The following is a 24,172-nucleotide window of genomic DNA, read 5'->3' as shown; positions in this document are numbered from 1 at the left end:
AAGCTCAGAAAAAGCATGTTATTGTTTCAGATAACTCGCAAGTGTTTTATTTTATACTATTTCACAAGCTATGTTGGCCGTCCAAACTTTTCAAAACCTCATTGGAAATCCTTTCTTAGAAAACAGCCCTGACCCTGACACAAGAGCACTCGACTTGAGGCAAAGCAGCTGATTCATGAGGTGCTTTGAAAAAAGCTGGAAATGAAAATAACATGTTGGAAGAACATAAGAATTGCACTGGAGAACATTTAACAGAATTGCATGAAAAAAGCGACCAAAGTAAACTGAAGTGTGACTGCACAGTTGTTGAAATACATTTTTCATTCTCATATGTTTTTCCTTTTTTTTTCTAATTTAGTGACACCAGCTAGATTGTGAAACATATTTTAGTTCTGAGGCCAGAAGCAGCCCAATTCCATTTTGAGTGGGCCAGACTGGTAAAACGGTCCCATAATAACCTTTACATTTAAACTTTAATGATATTGTTGGCTTGTGATTTTGTTGTGGCACAGGGGACACATGACGGAAATGTCTATATTTTTGCAAACCCAACCAATTATTATGGCATATTACTAAAATCTCAATGTAAAGGCAATTTCAATGAAACTGTGAAGCAAAATACAATGAAATGTGGTTTTGAAGCTGTAGAAGTGAGGTAGCAATCCTTCGTGGCAGCATTACTGAGCTCAAGTCTCAGTGCTGTGCTTGCTTATCTTGAGAATTTAAAAAAAATAGAATAAATAAATAAATAAAAAAGTTTTCTTTGAAATTTTTACCATATAGGTGGTGGTTTGATGGGCTGGATTTGATTCTCTAACAAGCCAGGTTTGGCCAATGGGCTTTTGGTTTGACACCTGTGAGCCAGAGCTATTTTCTAGTCATTTCTTGAAATGATAATAATAATAATAATAATGATAATGATAATAATAATAATAATAATAATAATAATAATAATAATAATAATAATAATAATAATAATAATGATAATAATAACAAAAAATTAATTTTTTAAAGTTACAAAATGCTTCACCTGAAAGAATATCATGCCAAGCAAAATGGCAAAAAAAAAAAAAAAAAAAAAAAACTCAAAAGGAAATCAGTAGACATAAAACCTTCCGTAAGGTTTATTTGACAAAGGCGCATTTTAATCTCTGTGCTCACTGAGTCATACCCGCTCATAACGTACAGGCTTTTATTCTCTTACTTTTATGTTTGGGAGAAAAGTAAGAAAGTTTTGTCCTGGGTGGCAGCAGGAAGTTGTGAGTCACCCGGAGCCTGGAGGAGGAGGAGGAGGAGGAGGAGGAGGAGGTGATCTGGGAAAACCGAGGCGCGGATTTCATAATGAGCGTGGTGACGGGACCCGCGCCGCTCACTCCCTATCCTCACCGCGGACCTGTGGCTGAGGCATGCGACCCGTCCTCACTCTGAAGCCGACTGTCTGAAGGAAATAATGTCCGCGCAGGGATTGTTGAGCAGCGTCTTCTCCTGCTCGCTGAGCCCCAAAAGTATTTCCAAGCGGCGGCTGCGGCAGACGCGCAGCCTGGACTCCGCGCTCACGCGGCACTACGGCACCGAGGCGGAGGAGCCCAGCTTCAAGGTCAGTGACCTTCCTGTCACAACACGGACACACTGTCACTCTGCGATCAGGACAGAAATACCATGATCCGTAGCGCTGCACGTGCCCGAAAACTTTTAAATTAATTCACTTTGTTTCAGGCGTTTTCTGCTTTGTTTGTGATCTTTTCATTTCAGGAAAAAAAAAAGTTTTCTACAAATTACCTGTTAGGTGTATACTTGTGATCAAAGTTTTTCTTCTTCCACTTAATTTCCAAAAAAAAAAAAAAAAAAAAAAAAAGCCAAACTCTTGTACATTTGGCATAAAATCTAAATGTGATCATGCGTCGCTACAGTGTTGCAACATGGCAAAGCCATGACTAAAGGGATAGATTTCCCTGGTTCTCTCTGATGCATTTTACTGTTGCATCACACCATTAAACTCATTCCGTGACAGGATGTCAGACGAAACTTCAGCTTTGACTAATTTAATGAAAAAAGCATGAGTGGAAAACTTTGCTGAGGCTTAACTTTGCAAACTTGTATGATTCTCGCTCTCTATGCGCATATTGCTGAGTGTACTCAATTTGTAAATTTGATATTGATTTAAATGTTTTTCATGCACTAAGTTATATTTGAAATAATTGAATAAAATGTGCTCATTCGGAACATGTGGCCCTGCATGGCCATAAAAATGTACCTGACAAGCAGCAAAACAGGATAAACCTCCATGAAGGTAACTACATATTTTTACACATTTATGAGTAATTAGATGAGTCACCATGCATTAGGATTCCAAACCTTTTAGTGCTACATTATATTATCTGGTGAAATTACGACACCACAAAATAGTCATGAATATGAACGTAAAGAGTAGGACACATCACATGGGAGGGGTGAAATAATAGAGAAATGGATAAATGAGTAACAGCAGGGGTATGAATGTGAAGCAGCGGTGAGGCACCATGCAAAGCAACACGGTCAGTGCAGCAGGAGCAGATGTTTGACATTTCTGCTATGTGGAAGCCATCCCGAAACAAACCACTGAGTATCAGACACGGGGCTTGGACCAGCCTGAACTGTTGTGTTTAAACTGGTCTTCATGGTAACGCTGTGTTTAGTATCATGGAAATGTATTACAGACATGACATTATAATAGCTTTATAATGAATGCCAGGTATCTGGCCTGTTTTTTTTTTTTTTTAAACAGTCATGGATCCAGAGGCCTGCACTCTTTGGAATGTATTCTGTGAATCAAAAAGAAGCTGATTAATACAGGAGATGACTGAATGAGAGATATTTAATGTGATCTTTGACTGCATTACTTACCAGGCTGGTGTGTTAGTTCAGGCATGGTTCAGCTGCAATGGACTGAAATATCCTACCTCCAGTGACATTACTGTTATGGGGTATTGATGGACAGTGTAGCTTTGATAATGGATTTAATTTATATTAAAACATCAAGAAAAATCTGGACAAAGATCTAAACTTTGTTCTGAAACTGCACACACACACACACACACACACACACACACACGGTTTCGGTTTACAGTCACAGTTTGCTTTACTGTATGCAAACCACCTTCTGAGTCAGTCAAGTAAGTCGCTTTTTCTAGATGTGCAAATCCAACGAGGGTTTCAGTCAGGGACAATAGTTTCTAAGAGACTGTTGCAACAACATGAGTGAAGTTGACATTTTCCTCTTTTCCACAAAAACACTGCAGCACCTCCACCCAGTAATGGCCCCAGCTCTGCAAGACTCTGTTTTTACGAGATGCACTACACATCTCCTGGCTGTTACTGCCTGAGCTGCCAGTAACAACTATCCTGTATTTGATTTCTTGACTAGGATTCAGTTTACACAGTTTTGTGTGAGATGAACAGTGAGTTTGTAATTACTGGAAGTGTGTCAGTGTAGTAGTCTGCCCAGGGATTATGCCTGAATGTTTCTGATGTCCATGATTAGAAGAATGTATTGGTGAGGTGTAAACGTGGTGGTTTTGATCTGTGTTATGAATGAAAGTGTTTTTCTTTCGCAGGTTGACTATAATTGTGCTTTGTTAGCAGTGCGCTCAGCAGTCTGTGTAGATGGAAAGCAGAGACATCTGGTTTACATGAAGAAAGCTTCAACTCTTATTTCTCACAGTACAGCAGCATGACCTGATCCTTGGCTACAGTCCCTCAGGCACATACTTCTTCTCACAAGAGACGGTCCGTTTGCCTGACATGAGGCTGAGGCTGCTGGCTCGCAGCTCCAGCGCAATAGATAAATGAAAAACACCCAGCGGGTCAGTCGTGAACATGAGTGTGAAACCATTGTTTAACATTAGATTGTTTTAAAAAAAAATACCCTTCATTTACCTTTGACTGGTTAAAACAATGCAAACAAATGCATTCTGCTTAGTGTAGATCACATAGGCTTTTACCAGGAATATACCAACACACCACATTTAAGTTGTTATTTGGTTAGAAGGTTGTTTTTTGCCACACTTTTATATGGTTGAATTATATTTTGAGTATTATAGTTTAATTCATCAGACCATTTGTTTTGGGTAAATTTACCAAGTTTTGCAATATACTCATGTCATATCTGATGTTTTCAGAGGGTTATATGGAAAACCGTATTATTCCCTACTTCTCTGGTGTGTATTACAATCACACACACCTATATAGGAACAGCACGTTCATGACTGGATATTACTGTGGTGAAGATAAAAAGGACACAATGAGAGAGAACAGAACACTGCAGCAATAAAAGCTTTATTAGACTAAATCATTTCAATTTGCAAGAAGTGGAGACAACAGCATGCAAACGCATTTCACATTGGTGCTAAAGACAACATTAACAAAGTGTACATTGCTGCTATACCACAGGTATTTAACTAATGATCTGCTCTGTTCTCCTTTGTGCATCTGCCCATCATATAACAGAGTTCTCCTGTAAGCAGTTCTTTGCACGCTTTAATACAATAAGAAGAGGCATGTCTGCCCTCCTCCAGTCAATTACTGTTTAATATAAATGTGCTGGATTCTTTCTTTGATCCACATAAAGTCCTCGCATTGGTCACGTTTAAGAATAATTCGGGCTGATTTTACTTTTCATTTTGGCCTGTAATAGCGCTGGCCTCCGGTTATGACTCTGGTACTTTTTGGAAACTATCTCCTTGCTGTTAAAACCAGACTTATTAAAATCATTCAGTGTTGCCCCGTTTTTTTTCTGCTCCCCCCTTTAATATGATCTATATGAAATCTTAAGTGAAAGATGAAGATTTTTAACAGACCTCTGGCAGTGTGGGATGTACTCTGTATTCATTTGACATAATGCACGAGCCTCAAGAGGAATACTTGTGCATGACGCTCTGAACAGACATATTAGATCGTATATCTTCATTCAGTCAGGTTTCACTTAGCTGTCTTGTGAATTGCAGGAACTTATAAAGCCTTTAGAGGGAGCCATTCATCACGGTGTTGTGGTAATGAAACCATGAAATGAGGACATTAATCACTGCAACGACGGTTTAGGTTTGATAGGTGGTGGCGTTCGGAGATGTTTGCATTCATCCTTTAAAGAGGAAACATGGTTGATGTGCGCAGTTATCCTGCTGTTCACACCTGCACAGCATACAATATGTGATTGCATTCACAGAAGCCCATTAGAGTGTTTTATTTACTAAAGCCTCATTGTGACTGGGTCACACCTGTTAAATGTGGTTTTCATTCTCTTTACGCGGGCCTGCAGGATTTCAGCCGAATAAATGAAGGTGGTGCAATTTTTTACCTTTACAGGGCTGGATTTTCTCTGAACCTTCCCAAGGCCTTTTACTTGTCTTTGCTTCGCACATTATTATTCCAACATTGTCATTTAAATGCACCTATTTACATTGCGGCCTCATTTCATATGCCAGTAAGCAAAGCTGCAAGGTTAATTCAGAAACGGAGGTCTCTGAGACATTGAATTTCATAACGAGAAGTCACGATGTGCCACAAAACAATGGTCTCTGGGTGGTTTGCTGGAATAATTTGACGCAGAGAAAAAGAAGTGTGTGCTGCTGGAGTGTTTAGGCAGTGTCATCTGCATTCCTCTGAGGACCGAGGAGGAGGAGGATGGCCTGGAGGAGAAAGAACTGGCAGGAAAACTGAGAGCTGTTCTCTGGAATCTCACTAAAGGAAATGAACACTGGTAAACGTGAGAGGAAATAGGCTATTTAAATTAAATTGTAGCTTATTTTAAGACAATGTTCAATTGGAGAACTCATTAAATGTAGGAGTGCTTCTCCTCCTGTTATCTTCTGTTCAATAATAATGAAGCAGAAATGCTGAAAAAGTAACATCTGCGCTAAAAGTAGGGCCCCAATTAAAGTTTGTAAAAGCCTGATAATAACACAACTTTTATTCTGGTCTGAATCTCAACTTTGTTTGAGGCGTCTCACCAAGATTTACTTTTTGAGCGTTGGACTTTCTGCGCCACATAAAAGGCTTGAAAACTACGTGGACTACTTTAACAAGTGACACCGGGGCTCATGAATTAATCAGTGACTGTAGGAATATTTTAACCGAACAAGTGCGCTCCATCAAATGGACATGGAGAACTTGATTGCTGTTTTAACTGCCTTTGTGAAGCAGTAAGTCAGAGAAGATCCTCGTGTCGTAGCTGCGCAAAATTGGAAAATGGATATTATTGATCTAATTATAGTTGGCAAAATGGAGATAATTTTTTTTTTCTAAGGCTGGTGCAGCTGTTGTTCCTCATTAAAAGAGGTATTACATTTTCCAGCATTTCCTCAAAATTCAGGCTTAAATTGGGTTCTTTTTATTTCTAGAAAAAAGTGCAATATGGTGTCAAGATTCAGATTTTTTAAATCCTTAGTTTTTGCTGAATTATGCTCGTGTATCTTCAACTGGATGCTTTACTGAAAGGAGCAACAGGGTGTCTGTGTTAAAGAAATTTAAAATATTTACTGAATATATTAAGATTACATTGACTGCATAATGACCCAGAACAGCATTAGAACGACTTGTTGCCCAATTTGATGTGTTATGTGTTACTCCGCAAGAACAACAATCAGTTAATTTTCTGGTGACAGGATTAAGAAGAAAATTCTGGCCGTGACATTTCATGCTTTAAGCTAAACTCAAATGTAGAACTCCTGTGAGGAGATGGTTAGAAAAATAGTCAAGGTAATGTTCTCCTTTCGGGATTAACCACACCCGCTTGGAATTTCTGACTTGTTGGACATTGCACAATACGAACATTCTGCCCAGAACAACTAGATGAACACTTAAAACCAAGGTTGAAAGAAAAAACTGGCATCCTTCTTTTCCTTCTTTTCTCTCGAAGCTGTGAGAGAGAACAGTTTTCTGTAGTCTTCCAGAGTTTGCGCAGACCTTTACAAGTAAAAAAATAAAAAGGCAAGTTTAAGAGTTTACAAGGGCCAAATAGTGACGGCTTGACAACTGAGGCAGAGCATCTCTAAAGCTGCAGCTCCTGTCAGGTGTTCCCAGGCAGCCGTCAGCATCTATCTGATGCTCCAAGAGAGGATAAAAGGTGAGCTGGTGATGGAGGCTCAGTTGGCCCAGGCTCAGTGAAGCGTGTGATCCCATTACGTATGTTTTCCCTATTTGTTTCTAAGGATTTTAGTCATGCAGCAGTATTTCAACTATTAGTAGACACCTTATGTTGTCCTATTGCTTTGCATTATGAAACCTCTGTCTGACCTTTAGTAGAAACCAACCTTCCACATCTTCAACTTTCACAATTTACTTACCCACAAAATAATGGAGCTCACACACTAAGAAAAACTGTAATGCATGCAAATCCAGACAAATCTCTCACCAAACACAAATACACCCCAGATTTAGGCCTTTGTTTATTTAGGGCTATAAGGAAATAGTCAACCTTGTCAAGAACACAAGCTTCAACTGATTTAGAAGCATAGTCTAATTCACTGAAAACACACATATCCCATAGTTATTTTCATGCTTGAGCACGTGTCAAATTATCCTCAACAGCAGGTAGAAACGGTACACAAACCTGGAGTCCAATCAATGCGGCAGATTGTAATTATTGGTTACAGCAGTGCTTTTCCTAAACTATTCAAACACTGAGAATGTGCACTTCAAAAGAAACGTGTGCTGATGTGAGTCACGCCTCAGAAAAAGAAAATCCTCAAAGCATTTACCATTAACGTCTTTTGATTTGTATAAACCTAGAAGGAGAACATTTAGACACATTTTAATATGATGCTGTTATTGACACTAGAAGTGCTTGATGGAGACGATTTCAAAGATGGAAAACTGGATCCTTGAGGGGGAAAAACAAACGGTGCTGAATGATATTTGTTTTAGTGAAGCTTCAATATGCACTTAATTTAGAAATACATTGTTTGTGGGTTGATTTTTTTTGGAGAGGAAAACTTGTAGCACAATAAAATGGTGTAAAACTCTCATCTTAAAGTTGATGTACTGTGTATTAAACATCACAACCTGCTTTGCTGCTTCTGGGCTCAGGCTGCTCACCATTAAAGATTATGGATGAAAATTAATTTCCGTATTTATTGAGTTATCGTACAGGATAAGGTTAGAGTGGCTGTTCGTCAGGTGAAGCTCAGGAAACAGAAGATCATCCTGCTTAATGATAATCTGTTATCATATTCAGCACACCCTTGTGCTTGTCTTCAGTTGTGACTCCGTTGGTGATATGGCCATATCTAATGACTAATTAAAGCAGGTTCACAGTTTGTACAGGCACAAGTGTTTGCTTTCAAATTCTCTCATTAGACCACTTCTTAGGACTGTGTTGGCAGTAAACTAATAGCTCTTGTCAGGCTGCATCTGTCAATGAAAAATACTTTGTTTAGAGCTGTTGGGGATTCATCACTTGTACAATCAATAAAGTCAATCAAACTTTATTCCAGCCTCTTACGTCCATTAAAAGAAGACAATTTTGACAGTTTTTGTTTAATCAGTTTTGATTAATTGTGCATTTGTAGAGAAGCAACAGATGTGTCTCCCTGCATCATTTTAAGCTCAGTGCAGTTTTTTCCAGAGTCCAATTTTTGCAAAAACCTCAAACTGAAGGCATCCTTTTTCTTAAATAACTTAACAACACTTAACAACAGAATAGAGAAAGATCATATAAACCCGCAGCTATAGCACTTTCTTCAGATCCAGATTCATGATCCATATACAGGATGTCATAATCGAGTGTGAAATAATGCGTAGACAGAAGAGCCTCGAGGCCCATGACTACCTTAATCCTCCCCTGTGCAGGAGCCTCAAAAAGGGAATCCCAGGTAGAATTCCAGAAGGCAGTTTATCATTGTCATGTTTTTTTTTTTTTTTAGTTTTCCAAAAGACTGTCATTTATAATTATCAATTAACGTGAAGAAATATTTATAATAGAGGTGGAAGACTGCCAAGACATGTCAACAAAATGGGATGGATGGCTTTAATTGTTCCAAACTGAATCTGCTGAAAATACTTGTAAAACCAGATATGCCAAATATTTTGCTACCTTCCACTTAAGCCATTACATCATTTTGGAGAGAGTACTTTTTCCGTCGTTTCCACTTCTATAGCTAGCTATGTTGCCCAAGCTGTCAACTATAATCCAAAATTAATTATCCAAATGGAATAATGCTTGCAGCAGATGACGAACTGTTTAAAAAGTGCTTGACCATGTTTTTGTGCCTATAACTAAAAATGTGATACAAACTAGCTTTGTTTGTGTATTTGCAGCACTTCCACTGTAAGTTTACTTCTTCCGTATCCATAGCAAGAGTGTCACAGTGCTCATGGGAGTTGTAGTGTACAGAAATGCGTCGGCTTTAATACATTAATTTGAATCATTTTATTTTAAACTCCTTGTGTATTGCATGATGTGCAACACACTAATCACGTATAAAAACGTGTTCTGATCAAAGTTGTGCCATTGTGCTCCGCCCTGCCCAGAGGTTGTTTTCAACACGTACGTCTGTTTACTTGTTTGTGTTGTGTTGTGTTGTGTGTCTGGAGGTGTGCGCTCCTGTTTCTGTCGTGTTGAACTTGAATGCACTGACCCTTCCTGTCTACCCCTCCCAGTCTCCTGCTAATGTTATTCATAGAGACCGCGGCTCGCTCTGGTTGTAAATCAGTCAGGACTTGTACCATTTTCCAGTGCAGACAGATACACGTCTGAAGTCCGGGTTCGGTTGTAACCGCGGACATGTGCGCTGCGCTGGGGTGAGGACACCGTCTGAAATCAGCCAAACTGTCCGCAGCAGCGCGCTCCTTTGAGGGCATTAGGACCCGGGTGGGGGTGATGGGGGAACCCCTGCTCCATCGAGGCGTCCGCTATCTTGTGAGTGAAGCCTGTGTTTGATTTGTCTCTGCAGTCACAGACCAGACTTGTCTTTTTCTAGTCATCCAACTCACAAGTGGATGAGTTTACAGGAAAAACATAAACTTTGTATCCTGGGGCAAGACATCATTGCTACTAGACAGGTGATAAACAGAAGTGTGGATGTTTTTGTGTTTTTTGTAGAATCTAGTTTTATCTAGGCCTGCCTGAAATGAGTGCAGTCAATGTACCTGGACTGCTGTGGTGTGTGATTTTGTGGAATTATTTATTGGCAATCACTTGCTTCTTGCTTAAAATCATCACAGAAAAAGAACAAGACTAGTGTCTAATATCCACTCTTCCATGCAAAAGTTAGTTTTATTGAAGTTTCATATTGTAAATCAAATCTACTTTACAGGGTATTGCTGATAAAAGTGCTTCACAGGTTGTTCACAAGGTGATAAGAAAACAACTGAGGAAAGAAAAGGTACAATGGTATTAAAGACATCAAGACAAATAACTAAAAACATCATTTTCAAGAAGCATAAAAAGTGAAAAGGTTCTTAAAAAGCTGATTTGAAAAAACTGACAATATGCTTAAAAGAAAGAGTGGAGTTTCATTGAAAGAGGAAGATTTTATGTTTCATATCATCCCTCATAATGTCCTCATATTCTCAAACTGCTCCGGAATATTGCAGCGTAGGAACTAAATGATCCCTCTCACTTTCATCAAATTGAGGAGTATTGAAGAGAAACTATTGAAAAAAAAAACTGTTAAAGAACCTTTTTATTTCTGTGAAGCTGACAACATTAAAAAAAAAAGTAAATCTAAGTGAATAAACATTTTTGGACTCTTGTGGAAAACAGCTCCATTGAATGGCTTCCTGTGCTTTAAAGAAAATTCATCATTCTGCTGGACCGTTTTCAAGCATGGTTGATGAGAGTAATCTGGTCCTTAAATCTGGCTTTATTGTATGTGCTACCTTGCACGTTTCCTACCATTGTATTCCGGGAAGTGCCATTGTGTGATAGCAAGGCTTTGAATTAAAATTAGGCACTGCAAGTGCACCTGTTGTCCAGCAGAGTGCATTCACTCGGATGGGAGGAAATTAAGATGAATTATGAGCTGATACGTTTCTTCAGCGCTGCTTTAGTGTGCGTTTCATCTGAGTAGATAAAACAGATGAATGATATTCAAAGGAACATAATTGTTTACTGGTTGTTGGCTCTGGAACTGCATTTGTTGCCAGTCTACTTTTAAAATATGACAAAAAACTTGTAGCTTGCTCTGAAAAAGTGGAATTTTCATGTTAATAATATACTTAAAGAGTCTTGCCAGCAATCATGTACTCAGTCATTCTGATATGAAACAGTTACTTCACACACTGACAGCTCCTGAAACAGCTGTTTGGGTGTGATTGTCCTCCCTTCACGTCGAAAAAATAATGAAAGGTTGCTACAAAACCCTGCTGCATGTCAAAACCCCAATTTTCACAACCCATTTGAAATATGAATAAATACTGGAGAAGAACTGCATTCGGTTGGCATGTGTAGACATGCAGCCCTCAGACCTGTTATTATCAAGTAGCTGAAGGGATATTTCATCAAAATTCTACAAACAATACTTGGCTGTGATTCAGGGACCGAGACAAACAGGGATCCCAGATCGCCCTCACATCAGATATAGAGAAAATTTCCACTCCCTTGTACTCAGACAAGAGGAATGTGTAAACAAATGAGCCTTTGGCTGCAGATGTCACAGGCTCTCTTCGTGTCATGCTATTGTGAAACAAATCGTGAATCAAAAAGAGGGTTTGCGATGTTTGTGATTTGCTGACGGCAGTGATGAAGTGAGTGAGGTTGTGACTTCCCATCCAGGGCATCGTCAGCCGGAGGAGAGTTGTGCAAAAAAAAAAAAAAAAAAAAAAAAAAGAGTTAAACAAGTCTAACATGCAACAAAGCAACCTCAGGAGCAGATAATTCACTGTTAACCAATTTAATATTCATTTTCTAATTCCAGGAAAGATGTCATCCTGTGAGTCCCCAGTGTGCTTGAATGTTTAATATTTTCAATTATGTCTACTTAGTTCACTTAATTACTTTGTGATTACTCATTTGTAATGGTAATTTGTAGGGAAAACTGTTCCTACTGTAATTGTAGTTCCTAATTAACTCTCTGAGGTCTTCTGCCTGACAAGCGGTGGTTGATAGTTTCATCTTCCTCACTTAATCGTGTCTTCTTTAGCATTTTATAGGCAAAATTATTCAGGGTTGAAACGATGAGATGATTTTACTGAAGAAGAAAAAAAATAATATTTTTTTTGGGGCCCACTAATTAATCAGCTTAGCAGCTGAAGCAGTGGTTAAAAATGTCACGTTGAGGTTATTTTCTGTATGCATGCACGAAACGTGACATTTGAACATTTCACTCTGGGAGGTCATTTCATGGATGTTTTATGGCTCTATGAAATAGACCTGCTTTCTGTGTAAAAAAAAAAAAATAGAGTCTGTGTGTTTTTTATTTTATTCTTTGCAAACAAATCTGATAGTATGCAGGACTTGCAACGGCCGTCATCATTTTCAATCATGAGTTGGAAGCTGTTTTCAGTTCACTGTGTTTGTTAATGTGTCTCTTTTGTCCATGTTGAAAGTGAGCATTAATTCATTAGGTCTCAATATAAAAGGCGAAGTGATTGGTTATAGCAACGTCAAGTTCAGTTATCATGGGTTTTTTTTAAACAACCAAACATGAACATTGCAGCAAAGTGAAAAAAGTGATATAAACAGACCTGTGAATACGTTTTGAAAGCGCTTGGCATGCAGGTTATTTTTCCACGCCCTGACGACTTGCCACAGTTCAGATGTCGATTTGGGTTGTCTCAATTGCGTCTGTCTCATGATATAATCCCAGCTTGATTCCGTGATAGATCATGACTTTATTTGGGTCACACCATCTGTTCAGGAACACTGGTTTTCTTAATATTTCTGAATATGCTTGCTGTCGACTGCTGACCTCCATACATGTACCTATTGAAAGTGAACAGCTGATCAATCTTTGACACATTATCTTCTATTTTGACATAAGTAGGTGGAAGAGATAATAGTATGGCACTGTAGCGCAGTCCTGGATCTCATTTAATGCGAGTGAGCCACTTTATCCTGATAATGAGTGACTAAGCCTCTTTGGAACATGGCTCATATGATTGGCTTGACTGTGCTGGATCAAAGCCCTGTAATCTCCAGCATGGAGATGCTCTGAGGTTGAGGATTTCAGATCAGATTATTTGCTCCATCACTACTTCTGCACTAAACCTTTAGAATGTCTGCCGGAGTGTTTAATAAGGAAGAAGTATTTTGTTAATAGTTTTAAATTTATTTTGATGATAGATCAAAAGTCAGGGGAGAGTTCGCTTAAGCTGCACGAGGCAGCAGCAGAGTATGAGCCAAAGTTAAATGCAGCACAGGTTCAGCCAGACAGACTCACTCGGGGCAGCAGCGTTACTATTCTTCTGCAATCAGGAGGAAGTGTGTGATGTTACAAGAAATATTCTGAAGGCAGCGCACTGTGAACATCAAGAGGTTAATGCCATTTCAGAGGCTGTTTCTACTGTATAAACAGTCATTTTCTGTCAAGGGAAGCCATTCCTGTCACTTTTTGGAGGCAAGTGAAGCAAAAATATCTGTCAGCTCATGCATGCTGGAGACTGTGGCATGTGAGACAGCCCGTCAGTGTAAAATATGACACCAATTATAGATGTAGCTGATGTGCTGTGTGTGTGTGTGTGTGTGTGTGTGTGTGCGTGTGTGTGTCCTCAGGGTGACTTCACCTGGAGCAGCTTGTCAGGGCGCAGCGTTGGCCTGAAGCCCATCCCCCTGCAGAGCCTCTCCGAGTTGGAAAGGGTTCGTCTCCAGGACGTGGCCCTCGGGCGATTGCTCCGGGGTCAGGACCTGGGCTGCCACATCACCATCCCCAAACGTATGAACACACACGAGCACACACCTCGGCCAGACATTGTATTCTAATCTGCTTTCCTAACGACCGACCTCCAACCTTCATCCTGACCTTACGCGGGACTTCCACACGCATCTTGCGACAGAGCTTGACTTTTGTATGAAAGCCGAAAGCGTGCACATCAAGCAGTGAGAGAATTGTGCAGTCAAGGAATAAACATGTTTTCACCGACATTATTCAGTGTAGAAACACTGATTGCACTGTTGGTAAATGTGATGTTCTTCGCAGTGGACTAGTCATTATCACCGTGTGTGATCATGCTGTTGTTTTGCCGCTTCCAACCCCAGTAAGATCAAACTTAAATTAAGATCAACATCACAGAAATACACACACAAACCCTCAGTTTTACCAGAGAGTTGCCATTTTGTTCCAGGCATAAGCTTCTCACAGCATATGTAGAACAGCTGGAGGAAAAAGCTTCATTTTTCATGGTAAAAGGCTGCAGATTTTCTAAACTGTCTCTCTTTTCTTCATTAAATGAAGTGTGCATGTGTCAGCCCTTTGCCTGTAACGACTTGAGTCATTGTTCCCAACTGACACGGAAACATAAAAAAAGGGGAGGAAAAAAAAAAGCCGTGTTAATTTTCTAAAGAGCTTTTGTTTTCCGGTTTAGTAAACATCCTTGGAGTCCGCTTGCATGCTGTGCCTTAAGAATGTCATTAATGGGGTATGTAAACAAAGGAAGAAAGTGTTTGAAACTTGTACGCCCGCTATTTCATGAAAGGCCACACTCCTGCGCGAGGTTTGTGAATTAAGATTCACTCTCCACTTTTTGTTTTGACACTCTCTGAGTTGTTTATCTGCGTTTTGTTGCCCTTTTGAATTGTGCAACCATGTGGGAAATGAGCCTGACAATAAAACAAAAAAAAGAAAAAAAGAAAACAGCAAGCATGAACCGGAGCATATCAACGAGGTTTCTTCATTCAATTGTCTCTCTTTTCAGATGGTCAGAAGCACAAGAAGTCACTGAGAAGGAAGCTGGACTCCTTATCAAAAGAGAGGAGTAAAGACAAAGGTAATGTGGCTCAATCCGTTGGAAACGGTCTGAGTGAGCCGCAGCGCTTTCCAGCACCAGACAAAATCAGTTTATCCATGCTAGAGGTCTATCTTTGCTGAGGCTTTTCCTCAAAGTTTGGAGCCTAATAGCCCTCCGACACTTGAAAAGACCTTCTTCTATCCTTTTATACTGACGCGGGTGTAGACTCAGCGAGGCGGACGCTCAGTTGTTTATACCCATGAAGCACTGGGCGATCAGAATCTTAGAGCTCAGAGGGAGCTTCAGCCACCAGACGGCCCCGCCCGCCCGCTGCAGCAACCTGGCAGGAAAGTGATGTTTTCTGTCAGACAGGCAGTCGAGGGAAATAACTAAAACAATCTTAAGTGGCGGCTCATTCATTACAGTCTATCCCCCAGCATGCCCAGCCCCCTCTTTCCTCTTTTCCCCTTTTGTTTAGAAAGGCACTTGGGAAAGTATGTGCTCGCTCGCTCTGAATATCGAGTGAGCAGAACGCCGCTGTGTTGCCTTTTCACTTGTCATATTTATTTTGAGCAGGGCTTATTTCAAAGTTCAGGTTTGGTTATATGAATTCCTCGCAGATGCTTTCTTCTGAAAATAATCCAAAGAGGAAACGAGATGCTGGAGTACACTACCATGATTGACACATCTAGAGAGTGATTCAGAGACACTTTCCTGACTTGGAGCTAATGATGTGAACTTTAAGACCAACTGTCTTGTTTTTTTTCCCTCCCTCTCTCTCTCTCTCTCATACAGAGACTGTGCCACAGGCGTTTGGCTTACCACTGTCGCATGTCATATCCAATGACCGCACGCTCAAGCTGCGGCATGATCACCTGCGGGAGGAGCACAGCGACCCCACCGAATTGATGCTATCCTTCCTCCACCTGACCTCCAGCCTCAAGAGGGCGAACAAAGAGCTCTCCAGCAGCAACTCGTCCCTGAGCTCCACGTCCGAGACCCCTAATGAATCGCCTGTGCCCAGCACACCAGACACGGCCCCGCGGAGCCGCAGGAGGGTAGGCCCTCTCCGTCAATAAAACCCACGCACACACACACACACGCACACACTGGCGCATAACAACAGGGAGCCCGTCTGATTACACTTGCACACACATTTTCTCTGGGAGTGCGTGACCTTTTTAGATATTTTCTCTCGAGCTCCATGATGTCAGAAATAAATAAATGCAGCGCATTTCTCTCAGCGGCGGCGGCGGCGGCGCATGATGAGCTGCTTTTTCCAGTCACTCAGTGATTGTCGCCCATCTGCCTGACAGGGCGGCGTGTCTGTGGATTGCATCACTGACCTTGATGATAACCAGTCGCGGCTCCTGGAGGCCCTCCAGCTGTCTCTGCCAGAAGACGCAACTGGCAACAGGAAGAAGCACCATGACAAAAAGCTCAGCCTTAACCCTATTTACAAGCAAGTGCCCAGAGTGGTGGATCTCTGCTGCCAGCACCTAGAAAAATACGGTACCAAACTACAAAAACATGTAAAGAATAATAAGAGTGTAGAATTTGCACGTGAACACTGATGATTCATGCAGATTGTCTGACTTTGAGGTTCAATATTAGTCACAATGATGGTATTAAGGGAGCATCTCTGTCTTTCCCAGGGCTTCAGACAGTTGGAATTTTCCGTGTTGGGAGCTCCAAGAAGAGAGTACGACAAGTAAGGCTTAAAACTGTTTCACACTTCAGTTTATCTCAAGTATAAGCAGCTGTCAAGCGGCTGAAGACAGCTCGCCTCCCGCATCCCCTCCCGATGAAGAGCCTTAGATTGACTTCTTGTTTTCTTTTTGAAACCATTGCTAATGAGCGTGACGTTTTGTGCAGCTCCGAGAGGAGTTTGACCAGGGATGGGAGGTCCAGATGGACGAGGAGCACAGCGTCCATGACGTCGCTGCGCTCCTTAAAGAGTTTCTCCGAGACATGCCTGACCCACTGCTGACGAGGGAACTCTACACAGCTTTCATTAACACAATATGTAAGAGGCACACACATACACACAACTCATAAAACCATTGTTTTTGTCACTCGTTCAACTTTTGCTTTTGTCTTTTGTTCTATTTTAAAACAAAACCAACTTCTTTTTTCTGCAGTGCTGGATTATTCAGAACAAGAGAGTGCCATCCAGCTGCTGATGTTTTTGCTTCCTCCTTGTAACAGCGACACACTGCAGCGCCTCCTCTGCTTGCTGTCGACTGTTTCTGCACACGCTGATGACAGCCTGAGCAGTGACGGCCAGCAGGTAAAGAAAGTCCACCAGCCCTTCTTTTATGCCTCTAAATATGTACACAAGCAACATCTTAGTGGTATTCACTCACTGAAGGTAACATAAGGTCATATTTTATTTTGTTTCTTGTTTTATACTAACTGCAGGTCATCCTTTTTTCACATAAAGTAGCAGAATATCATAAATAATCCTTGTTGTGAGTTTAATGTGATTGTGATAAATCCAGACAACTATCAGAACGCTGTGGGACAGATGTTTGAGTGAAGTGCTGTGTGAATGTGCAGCATCATTTTGTGTGACGATCCATCATGCTTATCTTTATTAAATGATTCATAATCTCCTATTACCTTGCTGCTCAATAGACACACACACACCATCATTCTTGCTATTTATGAATTGTAAGGCACATAACCGGTTGCAGTATAGGTGTATTGATTGTGCCACAACATAGTTTATCTCACAATCTCTGTATTTATACCTGTCCACGTTACACTGACATGATAATACTGTTTACTTTTCTGTAATTGCCTTTACTTGGTGCCTGTTTTCCCATTCATCTCATTAGCTCTGAATCTGAATCACAAATGCAATGGACAAGAAACGTTTCTTAGTAAGTGTCTTCGTAGATCTTCAAAAAGCATTTGATACTCTAGATCATGACATATTGCTGTATAAATTATATAAGTACGGTATAAGAGGTGTTGCTCACGAATGGGTCAAAAGCTATTTAAAAGACAGAAAACAATTTGTTCAAATCAACGATATAAAATCTAAAAATGGAAACGTAACTTGTGGGGTTCCTCAAGGATCCGTCCTTGGACCAGTGCTCTTTCTTCTTTATATCAATGACATTGACACTGCTTCCAGCTTATTGAAATGCATCTTGTTTGCGGATGATACTACTTTGTATTATGCTGGAGACAATATAAATGAAGTATTAGAAATTGTAGAAAAAGAGTTTCAGAATGTTATAAAATGGTTCAACGCTAACAAACTATCTTTGAACATCAGTAAGACCAAATATATGATTTTCAGTTACAGAAGGACAGACGTTGACACAACACTGACAGTGGAAGGTATAGAGATTGAGAGAACAAATGAAATTAAGTTTTTAGGTGTATTGCTGGATGAACAACTAACATGGAAATCCCATATAGAGTACGTTAAAACTAAGATTTCTCAAACCATTGCTGTTCTGTACAAATTGAAAGAGTCACTTCACAATAATTCTTTGTTTCTGTTGTACAATTCATTGATTATACCATATCTGACCTACTGCGTTGAAGTCTGGGGAAATGCTTGTAAGACCTACATTGAACCACTCTTCCTCTTACAGAAACGAGCGATTCGTGTGGTGAATGGAAGTGGTTACAGAGACCACACTAACCCAATATTTATAAAATTGAAATCCTTAAAAATGAAAGAATTGGTAGAACTCAACCTTCTTAAAACAATGTATAAAGCTCACCGGAAAAAATTACCATTTAATTTACAGAATAGATTTGCAAAGCGAGACAGTCAATATAGATTAAGAGGCACTGAAGTTTTCAAACGACCAGAATCAAGAACCAAATTGAAAGAAAGATGCATCACAACAAAAGGAATCAATTTATGGAATAAACTTGACAGTGAAATTAAGAGGTCTCAGTCCATTCACATCTTCAAGAAATGTTTAAAAGCACAGTTATTGGGAGGGTACGACTCTGTTTTAAAGAATGGTCAAACTTAGAATGATTGTTTCTTTTGAACATATCTCATTAAGGTTTTTTTTTTTGTTTTTTTTTGTATTTACACTTGGGAAATTGTTGTATTTGATCTGCAATTATTTGTGAAATGGTCATATTTGTATTTTGATTTAGTGAAATTGTTGTCTTGAATCTTGCATTTTTTTTTTTTTTGTGATATGTTAAATCTTGACAAATTGTCATTTATTTTATGTTAATAGGGGCAGACATCATAAGTCTCACTTCTTTCTGTTCCTTTTCATTTCTTTCTTTTAAAAAAGAATGAAACAAATAAAATCAATCAATCAATCAATCAATCAATCAATCTAATGAGTCAACTTAACACACACATTTGTACCTGCTGCTTTCCCCGGTGCTTTAACGTCAGCGAAAATACCCAGAATCCCATTCAGAAGGTATAAAATTATCTCACTGTCAGTGTCTCCTAGTAAAGTGATTAGTGTATTTTTCCTAGTTAATTTTATTTTTTGACTGCCGACTTGATAACAATGGTATTTTTTCGTTCCCACGGATATAAGGCCAGTTTCAGTTTTGGCGCCGGTCCGAGCGCATGCTGTAACAGAGCACAAGAGGGCCGAGTTTCTTTGAACAAAAGAAGGCAGAGACAGCTTTATTGATGGTGGCAGGCCTGTGATAGGTGCACATTCCCAACATTTCCCCGCTGCCAAGAAGGGTCTGTGCTCAACCTGTACAAGTTTAACAGGTCTGTACAGACTGTGGGCTGCTTCATGGGAATCTTATAAAACTAGAGCACGTTTTTCTTTTGTAAAATCAGTACTCAGATATGGGTAATGTATTGATTTTGTGTGTTCTCAGTGAAACTGATAAAAGATCTGTATTTGATATCTGTCTTCATGTTGAATTGTGTTCTTTGCTCTGCTCAGATCACAGGAAACAAGATGACGTCGCTGAATTTAGCCACCATCTTTGGACCCAACCTGTTACACAAGCAAAAGAACTCAGACAAAGAGTTTGTGGTTGAGAGTTTTGCGCGTGCGGAGGAGAGTGCAGCCATCATCAGCGTGGTCCAAAAGATGATCGACACCTGCGACACGCTGTTCATGGTGAGTCAACGGTCCTGCAAACCAGAGAGACATTTGACAGAAAAAAGATGGTTTATTTTCCAATCAGACTTTTCTCAAGGTTTCCTTCAGTTTTTTATTTTTCCTGTTTTGTTTTTTTTTATTTATTTTTGGGCAGTAAGTGTTTCGGGGAATTCTAAAGTGGAGTCACCACATGAAATGTAAACATTGAATATTTTTTAAGGACCAAGCTTTCATGGTTACATAAAGTAACATTACTGCAATTTGTTTTGATTTTCACTTAGACCTTGTGAAATTAAGTTGAATGAACACTCCCTTCAGTGCTAATGAAAAATGTCACTTGAGGAGCCAATAAGTGTCACTTTAGCTTCTGTTTTGTTTATGTATAATGAGATCAAGGGCAAACTCCTCATCTACGGCAATGATGTGCTTCTTTACAAGGAAAGAAGAAACCTGAAACCTGAAAGCTGAAAGTGGATGCTCTTAATTGATGTAACCTAATATTATCTGCTGAGAAAATCAGGTTAAAAGCCCGTCTTACATTAGCTGTGAAGTACTAACACCAATGTCCAAGCTGCTGAGGAGGATATTCTCATTACTTCCTATACTCATCTTTTATTGTACCCACTGCACAGCGCAACTGTGTGTATATTAACATTGCAAAACTGTTGCTGTAAAAGCAATTTAGTGTGTGTACCAAACATATTAAGAAACTGCTTTCATAATAGCGCAGCTGTTTGTATAGACTGCAGAGACATTAACTAATTAATTCGGAGGGACGTGTTTTTAATGTCAGCGTTGCTGCGATGCATTATGAAGGCACAGTGAAATGAAGGTAACTTTATTAAGCACTCCATTCCTCCACACCTGTCATTCTTCATTACGAGGATAATGTAAGCAACGCTTTATTTCCTAGGTTCCCGCCGACCTGCAGAATGAGGTGTTGATGAGTTTACTGGAAACCGATCCTGATGTTGTGGATTATTTGCTGCGGAGGAAAGCCTCTCAGTGCTCGTGAGTTTTAATTGTCTTGGCCTGTGTGTGGGTGATTTGTTTACTATTGTTGAGGGGACTTTAAATCTGTCCACAATGGAAACGGGCAACTGTGATGATTATGAGGACCACAAAAATCTATTCTTTATTTTATTTTATTGTACACATTTATCAACACAGTGATAATAATTATAGCGATGTAAGGTTCAGATTAATGGGCTTTATCATTCTTTTTGGAACCAGAAACTAGTTACAATGAGGAAAATCAATGTTGGTCCTGATAGAGACATGATTCAAGGACATGAAATGGTCTGTAATTGTCACTTGTGACAATGTGCCAGTGTCTCATTACATTATTTAAACAGTTCGAAAATTGTCTCGTAATATCTGATGATAGCTCTTCAGCTTGAGTCGTAGAAACTCTCAGTTTCTCAGGGCAAATCTGTGCAGCTCTTTTCACAACACCTTAAAAGCAATGCAGACAGGAGTGGCTGTAATTGGTCCATTTGCCCCGTCTTTTGCATGCATGCTGCCACCAGTTGTAAAAAATAAGAATTACATGTTACATTTGATTGATCTCCCAAAAAAAGAGTATTTTAGGACATGGGGGGGGGGGGGGGGTCACATAAAACCAAACCTTGGTCATACTTTATCTTAATAAAGCTGAATATGTAACATGTCTTGTTTATTCCTACAGAAATTCTGGGCTTATAAAACAGGAGGAGGCCTTCTCTCTTCCTCAGAGATGCTCATCCAATGAATCTCTCAAAGCGTCCAGCGGAGAAGTGTCTCCCTATGACAATAACTCCCCTGTCCTGTCAAATCCGCTGCTCTGTCAATACACAGAGGATAACAGTCTGTTCTCGGACAGACACCCCAGATTTTCTGAGAATTACAAGGTCAGGAGTCGCTCTAAAGACGGATCTGGCAGCACGTCCCCCACGCTGTCCACTGACAAAGGTAAACTAACTTCAGTTCAGCCTGGATCAGTGTGAACTATCTGCCATTCACATCTTTGTTTTCAGAATAAAATTCGATCTTTACTTCCTCATTTAGATTTAACTCTTGCATTTACCTATTTGTAGCTGCAGTTGTTTCTGATAATTAATGAATGTCCCTTTGTTTGTGTTAGAGGCCTCCTCTGACAGCTTCTGGGACACCTGGCATGAACTGTTCAGGAAGGATTTCAGCGGCCATCAGATCACCGGTAAGAGAATCCATTTCCACTTTGCTCCAGATGGTCCCGGGTTATGGAATGAATGCAAGATGTTAATGAATAGCTTCCTCCCAGGCTCCCTTGGAGACACGTCGGAGTGCGACTCTTATGGATCGTCGGAGGGGCTGAGCAGTCACCAAGGTAACAACAAGCTGCCCGTCAGAACAACACAACCGTCATTGGGCGTTGTGGAGAGCAGGCCACACCTCCCGGTGACTCGCAGCAGCAGTGGTCCTCATGACCAGAGAGAGCAGAGACAGCCGGAATCATCACTGCATCAGGCGATGAGCAGCCAATCAGGAGCCATGAGCTCAGACAACTTAGCACAAAGGACAGCGTGCCCTGCGTGTCCATTACTTAAGGTCAGGACTGAGAGTTTGTCTCCCCTTTGTTGCTCCGGACCACTGAGAGAGACTCACATTTCTCACTCCACGCCCTCCCTCTGCACGCATCGGCCTCGCCCCCACAGCCCACAGCCGTCCCAGCAGAGCCCAGCCCTCCAGGCTGCAGACAGGACACACGCCTCCGGGCCCCGAGAACAAAGGGGACCCGACACCACGAACTGGCAGAAGGAGCGCTGGCACGTCTGGCAGATGCTGTCCAAAGAAAACCCAGAATCCCTCACAGAAACCCTGGTGTGAGGATGATGACGATGATGATCACACTCATCCTGCTACTATCCGTCACATCAACAGATCATCATATTTGCAATAGTGGCAGTTTTTCTTATGTCTAGATGCCTTTATTCTTCTTTTTTATACGGTTGGAAACGTCACTGTCTTCGTAATTTGTACTTTTATTTGAACCTGTTTTAAAAGTTGCTAAAAAACTTGCATTTAGACGTGAATGTCATAATTACGCTTGAATTATTTAGAATAATGAATGTAAACGTATAAACCCTCCTTATCAAGTAATATGGTTTTATCTTAGTAATCTGATTACAGGTGGAAATGTCTGTTACAGTGCAGATTTCGATGAGGAGAGTGTTAGATAGCTTTTTTTTTTTACATTCCAGTATTGTTTTTGCTTAACCACTCAAGTTTTATTATTAAGAAACTGTTGTTGTAGATAATCTTTTGTATTTGTACATTTCCAGCACTTTGTAATTTAATGAAAAAATATTAAATTAAATATACCTTTTGTAGGTGTCACCGAATAAATAAATTGTCATTGTTCTCTTTCTAATCAAAGCCGTTTGTCTGATGCATTTAACGTGGACACCACTCACCGTAATGTTTTCTTTCATTATTGGTATCAATCTTTACCGCTGAGTGGTGGATCTCTGGGGGATACTGCTGTGAGTGGAGCTTTTACGCTGCAGACTCATGCTGCCCGGACCGAAATGAAACCACGGAGGTGGATCAATTCTGCTGAATGATGAGACGCTGCCGTCGCAGCCAGAGATACATTGGTAAGAGTGAAGGCTGCAGTAGGAATGTAATCTGAATCTGACTTCATATTTCATGAATGAAATGCAGTTTATATATGATATTTGTGCTGCATAAAGAGAAAATGATTTTTATTAATCAGATCTTTCCTTTTTGTTATGTCTCACGTTTCCTTAAAGAGTAAAGGAGACTGAATTATATTTACAGCTTTAATTTTCCATGTCATGTGCTTTGTGCACCTCGTGGAGACAGTTCTATAAACGACTGTGTTTTTAATATAAATGTTGACAATATTTAGACTAAATTATTGCCTTGAACCACAGGATCATTAAAATAACGTCACTGCCATACAGGAAAGGATTGAGAGGGGAGATAAAAGACAGTGGGGAGCATATTGAGCCCCTATTAATAAAATATGCTCACAGGTGCCGGATAGTGTAATTTGACCCTTTATGGTGGGGGGTAATTCGAGAATCAGCATGAAGCTGCAGCACTGAAACAGTTACCTGAACCGGCCATCAGGGGGCATCATGACACCAGGAAAGAGTGTCCTCTGGTTCATGCTTTCCTCTGCCTCTTCAAACCAGTGAGCATTGAGCACAGTGTGACTCATTATATATTGATAAGCTATTTGTTTGATGTCATTTTTAATA

General features: G+C 40.2%; 1 protein-coding gene across 2 annotated transcripts; it reads left to right on the top strand.

Moving 5' to 3' along the window:
* Positions 1-1,359: 1,359 nt before the first annotated feature.
* LOC115403654 (rho GTPase-activating protein 6) lies at positions 1,360-23,279 on the top strand. 2 transcript variants are annotated; one of them, XM_030112629.1, is made up of 13 exons: positions 1,360-1,597; positions 13,688-13,847; positions 14,827-14,898; positions 15,655-15,917; positions 16,176-16,371; positions 16,515-16,570; positions 16,735-16,885; positions 17,001-17,149; positions 19,764-19,943; positions 20,839-20,936; positions 21,613-21,875; positions 22,048-22,122; positions 22,207-23,279. In XM_030112629.1, exons 1-13 carry the CDS (start codon positions 1,451-1,453, stop codon positions 22,770-22,772), a joined length of 2,376 nt encoding a protein of 791 aa, XP_029968489.1. In that variant the 5' UTR covers positions 1,360-1,450; the 3' UTR covers positions 22,773-23,279. The 2 variants fall into 2 exon arrangements, with proteins under 2 accessions (XP_029968489.1, XP_029968490.1); XM_030112630.1 differs by lacking the exon at positions 1,360-1,597 and adding an exon at positions 9,776-9,892.
* Positions 23,280-24,172: the final 893 nt, after the last annotated feature.

Source organism: Salarias fasciatus, chromosome 16 (genome assembly GCF_902148845.1).
Source record: "Salarias fasciatus chromosome 16, fSalaFa1.1, whole genome shotgun sequence".
NCBI lineage: Eukaryota > Metazoa > Chordata > Actinopteri > Blenniiformes > Blenniidae > Salarias > Salarias fasciatus.
This window is presented reverse-complemented; position numbering and strand designations above follow the sequence as displayed.

Coding starts and splice junctions, on each gene's coding strand:
- LOC115403654 (XM_030112629.1), top strand. CDS start 1,451: ATGTCCGCGCAGGGATTGTTGAGCAGCGTCTTCTCCTGCTCGCTGAGC. Junction 16,372..16,514: donor CCAGCACCTAGAAAAATACG/GTACCAAACTAC, acceptor TGTCTTTCCCAG/GGCTTCAGACAGTTGGAATT. Junction 19,944..20,838: donor CCTGCGACACGCTGTTCATG/GTGAGTCAACGG, acceptor TTTATTTCCTAG/GTTCCCGCCGACCTGCAGAA.